This window comes from Oratosquilla oratoria, chromosome 40, assembly GCF_046742065.1.
Source record: "Oratosquilla oratoria isolate Oo_2021 chromosome 40, ASM4674206v1, whole genome shotgun sequence".
Taxonomy (NCBI): Eukaryota; Metazoa; Arthropoda; class Malacostraca; order Stomatopoda; family Squillidae; genus Oratosquilla; species Oratosquilla oratoria.
The window spans coordinates 29,521,283-29,529,321 of NC_134816.1; the positions used below are offsets into that span (position 1 = coordinate 29,521,283).

Consider the following 8,039-nt stretch of genomic DNA (forward strand, 5'->3'; position numbering starts at 1 on the left):
TAGATTGGTCTTTACGGAGAGAGTAAAGATCAGAAACGACAACTTCGTTTGTCTGAAAGTCTCCAAAGTCAATGTAAATTACAATCAACGAATCTACAAGTGTAGTTGGCACAATATGGCACTGAGGACTATACTGTCGGCTTCCATTCCTGCATCATTATTATGTGTATGTTTTGTAAGAGGCTGTTAGGAATAGAAAGAGGGGTAGGAGACAGTAGCGACAGCTAGAGATAGTACGCACGCAACTAAAACGTCTCCGAGGAGAAACACTCAACGCACACAACTTAAACTTCACCGAAGAGAAACATTCAACGCACGCAACTAAAGAAGACTACACCTAAAAAGTTCAGTGCCACCAGATGTGTTTGCACTTGAGAAGAGAATTGGGGCAGCCAAGCATTCATCGCACGCAACGTCTTCGAAGAAGTGCAGAGAGTGTGTTCTGTATAATAACTAACAGAAGAAAAATATAGAAGAAAAAATGAGAGGTTTGATTCACCAAGACAGATTATAGGAGAGAGGGTAAACGCAGAGTATGGGATCCAATATATTTGACGTTTCGCCCATCTGAAGAAGCCCTGCTGGGCGAAACGTCAAATATACTGGATCCCATACTCTGCGTTTGGCCTCTCTCCTACAGTGCTGTTGCAGTCGCTGCTGCTTTTACTCAAGACAGATTATAACTGGAGGAAGTGAGTCGTCATATCCATAAGTGAGGACAACAAAGGGGGCGACTGTTTCATTTATGTAATATTTGTAGTTCTGCATGCTTGTTCTTTGCGGCACTTAGAGTATGTTTAAAAAAAAAAATCTTATACTGTTTTTTTTTATTTTCGGAGTGATATGTGTGCTTCAACAAGTTTCAGTGGGCAATACAATGAAATGTGTTAAGAAGACCATGCGCATGGATTGTTTTGGGTAGGTAACAGTCACTGCAAAGAAATATGGAATTCGAACCCACAACTAAGGAAATACAAGACCAGCACGCTTCCGACTACGCCATTAACACGTATATACATATGTATATATGTATGTCATAAGCATGCATGTTTATTCGAAACATTTATATATGCGTGCATGGGTATATATTGGAAGTGCATACTCTATACACCATTTGTACTTGAATGTCCTTTTTCCCTGTACATTGCAGGTCCTTGTGTCTCTAGTAGGTGTGGCGATGGTCCAGTGTGTGGACGGCTTTAGGAAGACCTTGAAGGATAAGCGTTACCAAGACGGCGCCGTCTTCGGAAACCACCGTAACCAAGAGGACAGACAGAAGTACTTCGAGGAAACGCTCCCAGATGACACCAGGAGAGGCTACTGGAAATCTCGCAAGGTGTTTGAAAATAGTAAACAAGCCATGGTACACACGAAGTCTAGCTTCGTTGATGAAGAAGCATTGACTCCCAATGGTAACTTTCCTCCTCCCATCCGTGATTATATAGGAAGGGCTACCACTGTCATCGCCACTCCCATGACCGTAATCAGATAGAACTCCATAACTACCCCAACTACGTTTACCGGGTCGGATTACTTCCTCGACTAGCTAACTCACCTGGACTTCGTACGTACAACCACGAACCACAGATTCAATTTTACGGCTGTCTAAGTCACATGTTCCTCCTTGGAGACCCTCATGCGGCTTCTGACTTGAGGGTCGAGGTTATAGTGAGCCTTCGAAGGGAATCAGACTACGAGGTCCACCTCGATGGTCTAGACTTAGTGTATTCCTCTTAGTCGTCGTTATCCGCTATATCTGAAACAATGCCACATTCGTTAAAGCTGGAAGGTATTTGGGGTTAGTAATCAGAGCAGTTTCTCCTGGCTCATGTACATATATATATATATATATATATATATATATATATATATATATATATATATATATACTAGCCAAATCGTGAATAATCCCTAACCTAACCATACCCCACCTAACTTTAACCCTTAACCCTAACCAAAATATTTTTCTTAAATGAAATATAGCTTTAAACACTCCCCCTCCCAGGTGTGCGCCCCTCCCCCAAGGTTGAGAAACCCTTGTTTGAAAATACATGCATGCACAAACACAAAGATCATATGTACACATTCTTTTGCGTGCGTGTGTATGTGCATGTATGTGTGTGGATTGACAATAAATGTCTACAGCTAAAAGTTGAAGAAATGTATCTCGTTTATTTATCTTCGGAATATATATGGTTATATGGGGTCTATCTACAAGAACCTAGGAGGAGTTTGTGAATAATCTATTTCCGCCCGCAGTTAAATTAGATAAAACTAACCAATATTTCAACATTTAGTAAAATTATACAATGATTTTACATTTACGTTTTCTTCTTACAAAAACTATCATGGTTTGTGGCAACATTAATTTCACAAATATAGTTATCCAAGTACCTGGAGTGATAGGGTATCAGAATATGTATGGTTATGGGGTCTATCTCCGAAATCCTAGGACAGGGATTCCCAAACTTTTCAGCTCATCAACCCCCTAGTAAAGTTTAAGATTTTCTATAGACCCCCAAACTATTAATTCACGAATTATGTCATTTTATTATCATTGGTGTTGTTATTGTTATTAATGCTAGTAATATTATCATTATCATCATAGTTGTTATTATCCTTATCCTTATTATTATTATTATCACTATTATTATTGTTGTTATTGTTATTATAATTTTAGTTATCAATAGTGTTATTACCATCATTTTGATCCGTTATAAAAGGGCCAAAGGACAACATTCATCAAGGCGACGGCGTTCCAATAATGATAGACACTTTCACATATACATAAACATAAGTGTTTCAAAATAAATATTTATATTATATATTCTTTATTATATTACTATAAGTAATATTCAAGCCAATAATATTACACATGCTCGTCATCTTGATGTTCATTCACGATGTGGTTCTGTGTATGTGAGATTCTCCTTACATACACAGACTGGGGAGGATTTTTGACTCAGAGTGAACTGACATGGTTTTTCTTTAAGTTTAGATATTGGTTGGTTGATTATTCTCACTCTTTTAGTACGGGAAGAGAAAAGGATCGTTTCATGCTAACAATTTAATTCTAAAAACTGCCTTTCGACCCCCTAGCAATGTACTGACCCCCTTTCAACCCCTTGGATGGTTTCATCGACCCCCTAGCAATCTACTGACCCTCTTTCGACCCCTTGACTATCTGTCGACCCCTTGGGGTCGATATCGACCACTTTGGGAACTCCTGCCCTAGGAGGAGTTCGTGAACAAACAAACAAACAAACAAACAAACAAACAGACAGACAGACAGACAGAGGCTACTACTTTATCATAGTATATATATATATATATATATATATATATATATATATATATATATATATATACATATATATATATATATATATATATATATATATATATATCAAATCAGCCATCCTGAGTCCACTGCTGAACAAAGGCCTCCTTCATAGCATTCCATGATTCACACGACTGCGCCAACCTCTGCCACGCCACCCCTGCAAACTTCTCAATCTCGTCTCTCCATCTCCTGTTTGGTCTCCCTCTTCCACGCTTCCTATATCACGGCGTCCACTCAGTAACACACTTGCTCCATCGCTCATCAGTTGTTCGCATTAACTTACCTGCCCAATTCCACTTCCTCTCTTTCACCACCTCCATAATATCTTTCACTCTAGTCTGCTCTCTCATCCAACTTGCTCTCTTTTGGTCTCTCAGCGTTATTCCCATCATTGATCTATTCATTCTCCTGTGTGCAGTCCTTAGCTTTGTTTCCATTGCCTTCGTCAGTTTCCAAGTCTCACACCCGGTTGGCAGAATGCATTGATTGTAAACTTTACGTTTCAAACATAAAGGTAGAGAGCCTCTTGGGATTTTATTATACTTACCAAACACTTTCCAACCAATTGTAATACGTCTTTTTATTTCATTATCATGATCTTTTGTCACTTTCACCGCCTGGCCTAGATTATTATACTCCTCAACTTCAAGACTCTCACCATCAATTACAATCTCTTAACTTTGAACTTTCGTGTTGAACATTACTTTGGTTTTGGTTTTATTCATTTTTAAACCTACTTTGAGACTTTCCTTGTTTAGATCTCTCAGCATCTCTTGCAAGTCTTCTGCTCTTTCTGAAATAAGGATAATGCCATCTGCAAATCTTAGGTGGTTCAAATATTCGCCATTAATCTTCAAACCTTTCTCTTCCCAACTTAACCTTCTGAAAATATCTTCCAAGCAAGCGGTAAATAATTTGGGTGAAATGGTATCACCTTGCCGTACTCCTTTTTTTATCTTGATCTTTTCTGAATCTTTATGTAGTCGAATTATAGCGGTACCATTCGCATAAATCTTTTCTAAAACCCTTACGATCTGTTTGTTTGTACCCTGATTGCGTAGCGAGTTTAGAATTGCTATTTGTTCTACCGAGTCGAAGGCCTTCTCGTAATCTACAAAAGCTAAACACAGAGGTATATTGTATTCTGTCGTTTTCTCGATTAGTTGGTTAATCGCCTGCAAATGGTCTAGAGTCGAGTATCCGCTCCTAAAAACCTGCTTGTTCTCTTGGTGGGTTTCCATCTAAAACTTTACTTAGTCTATTTGTAAGGATCTTGGAGAATACTTTATATACATTTGATAGTAAGCTAATCGGTCTATAGTTACTAAGGTCCTTCTGGTCTCCTTTTTTATGAATCAAAATTACTATAGCATTGCACCACGATTCAGGAACGCTTTCTTGACGTAAGCACTGGGTGTACAACTGAGCTAACTTAATATGAACTTCTTTCCCTGCGTCTTTCAACAGATCTATCGATATACCATCTTCCCCAGGTGCTTTTCCTCGTTTCATATTTTTTAGGTCAAATTCTACTTCTTCCTTTGTAATCTCTGGTACTCTACTAACATCCACAGATGAACTTATTGACTCGACTACGGTCTTCGATGAGTAAAGCTCTTGGTAAAATTCCTCTACTCTTTTTACCATTCTGTCTCTGCAGTTAATGATTTCTCCATTTCTATCTTTCAAACATATCATTTGCTGTCTTCCTAAAGCATGTCTGCGCTCAGTCCCTTTAATACTTTTTCCTTTCCGAATAGTTTCCTCTATTTCATCCATGTTTTTCTTTCTTTTCTCTGATCTCTGCCTTTTGTTGATAAGCTTATTTAGTTCTACTCTTTCTATTTCGTCTCTCCTGCTTTTAATCTGCATTGTCCTCCTTCTTTTAATTAGGTCATTTGTAGCTTTGGAATATTTGTTTTCTCTAATACTTTTTGTACTTCCTACTTTCTCTGCCGATTCCCTAATGATATTCACTAAATTCAAATTATTGTATTCTAATTTCTGATAACATTATGCATAGATTATAGCTCCTTGTAGACATGCAGGAGACTCAGATAAATGCGTAGTTAGAATTCTGTATGTGTGTATGTACATGTGGTCAGTATGAATGTTCGAGAACTTACAATTGCCATTCTGTTTAAGTAATCATCATTTATTTGGTCTCTGCAATATATAAAACCGTTGCATGAATGACATATTGAAAGAATTAAAGTGAAATATTGAACAAAATATTGCGATGTAGTATTACAATACTGCAACTAGCTCACATCGTCGACTCCGGTAAGTCACGACGAGGGTAACTGAAGTAATCACCGGTAATAGAAAAAAGGACGAAAACCATGGGAAAGCCCATAGGTCAGGTCAAAGTTATTACCATAAGGAGGTCGGTAATAAAATGCGATGTGTCAATTATGTACGTGTGTGTGTGTATGTTTGTGCGTATATATATATATATACATATATATATATATATATATGTATATATATATATATATATGTACAGTATATATGTATGTATGTTTGTGTGTGTGTAAGTGTCTTTGTGTGTGTATGTATGTGCGTGTGTATGTTTTTGTGTGTATACCGGTATATATATGAATGTATATATGTGTGTGTGTGTGTGTGTGTGTGTGTGTGTGTGTGTGTGTGTGTGTGTGTGTGTGTGTGTGTGTGTGTGTGTGTGTGTGTGTGTGTGTGTGTGTGTGTGTGTGTTAACCTAAATAACTGCATTTATATAATAATAACTTTCAGGGAAGGTCCTACACTCGCGGGCTCCCGTCTCTATCTCTACACTTCTCAAACTTAACTTTAAATTACCATCTGGTTACCTAAGGTTTTTGTTACCCTTTGTATCTTGTGGTACCTTGTGGTACCTTTGTGGTACCCTTCTCTCATCCCAAAGAAAGAACGCCATATGACAGGGATACTGCGGTGAAAGAGAGAGAGAGAGAGAGAGAGAGAGAGAGAGAGAGAGCGAGAGAGAGAGAGAGAGAGAGAGAGAGAGAGAGAGAGAGAGAGAGAGAGAGAGAGAGAGAGAGAGAGAGAGAGAGAGAAATCTTCCTCGTTCTGATCACTGTAATTAAGTCACCTCTCTCTCTTCATCCTTCTCACGAGGAAATATCCAGATTTTTTTTTTTTCATTATATTTCCTTTTATGATCTGTCTGCTCCCCTGGGGGCCATTTTGGTTGTTGTTCTTTGTTTTCTCCTTATCAATAATTTTCTTTTTTATACTTTTGCTCATCTGCCCCGTGTCACAAGTATCAACCCTTCGCCGCACTTCGTCCACGACACGACGCCGTGCTTTCAATCAACTATAAGTGTCTATGAACGATTCCATACGTCACGACATATGAAAACGTCCATAGACACCCATAGCTACCCGAGAGCACGACGTCGTGCCGTGGACGGCGCACGGCGAAAAACGATACGTGTGAAACGAGTCTTACTTCCTTTTGATAGATTGGTACCACGTTGGTTCCCTTCCAATCCTAAGGCACTATTCCTTCTTCTAAAGTCTATATGAACACATTAGATTCTAATTCTTGCCCACCAAGTCTAGAGGACTTTTTTACAAGCAGTATCACTTGTAGTTTGAATATTTCTTTCATTTCCACGTTTAAACCAAAGTTTCTATCCTCTCTCTTTCCATCCACAAAGTCATTTTCCTCATGGAAAACTGATTACAAAATCTGGTTGATTGTTTTGCTTGATTATCTTATTTGTGTGTCTTCATTGACGTGTGTGTGTGTGTATGTGTATTCACTTGGTCTTTTGGATCACGTGTTCGACTCGTGATCGACAGCTATTTCCCTCCTGGAAGAGAGCGCAGAGCTCGTAGGTCCGATCTATGGGTAATGCTATGACCTTTCACACACACACACCCCCAACTCCCCGCCCACGAGAGTCAGAGTAACGACCCGAAGCGCAGCTGTACCGAAATTAATTTCGGCCCTGGGCAGGATTCGAACCAAGCACTACGCGCACCACCATGCTAGTAGTTCATCGTTCTACCACTGTGTGTGTGTGTGTGTGTGTGTGTGTGTGTGTGTGTGTGTGTGTGTGTGTGTGTGTGTGTGTGTGTGTGTGTGTGTGTGTGTGTGCGCGTGTGTGTGTGTCCACCTAACATTAAACTTATGTTGTCTGAAAATATTATGTTTTTTCCGAGCATGCGTGTGTGCATTCGTTCGTTCGTGCGTGTGTGTAGGGTGTGTGTGTGTAGGGGGGGTGCGTGCGTGCGTGTATGCGTGCGTGCGTGTGTGCATCTCTCTCTCTCTCTCTCTCTCTCTCTCTCTCTCTCTCTCTCTCTCTCCCCTTGGGCAAAAGGATGAACATGCGCAGTTAGAATGGTTACATTGCCCCCAGGAATGGCTGGACCCCTACGTAGGTTTGGGTGGTGATTGGCCCAGGATGTTTTAGTGAGATGAGCACGCGCACGCGCACACACAGAGACGTGTCAACGTGTGCAGGGGTTAACCTAATTAATAAAATGTTACCAAGTTAACCCCGATCCTGGGAGAAAAAAAAATCAAGCATTATATTATGACAAGCCGCGGGCTTCGCCTTCTCCGGCTTCCCCGGGAGCTTGGCTGCTCAAACAGCGACCTACGGCCGCAGCGCTCCGCGCTCTAATCCCACGATAGGGATCCCGTGCTGGGGATCCCGTGTTGGAGTTCCGCCCCGAGGCCGAACCC

The 8,039-nt window shown here is 40.1% G+C and overlaps 1 protein-coding gene across 1 annotated transcript; it reads left to right on the top strand.

Annotated features, from left to right (window-relative positions):
• The first annotated feature begins 1,069 nt into the window (after nt 1-1,069).
• LOC143020520 (uncharacterized) lies at nt 1,070-1,744 on the top strand. The gene has a single exon (XM_076176950.1). The coding sequence runs from the start codon at nt 1,070-1,072 to the stop codon at nt 1,490-1,492; it is 423 nt and encodes a 140-aa protein (XP_076033065.1). The 3' UTR covers nt 1,493-1,744.
• Nucleotides 1,745-8,039: the final 6,295 nt, after the last annotated feature.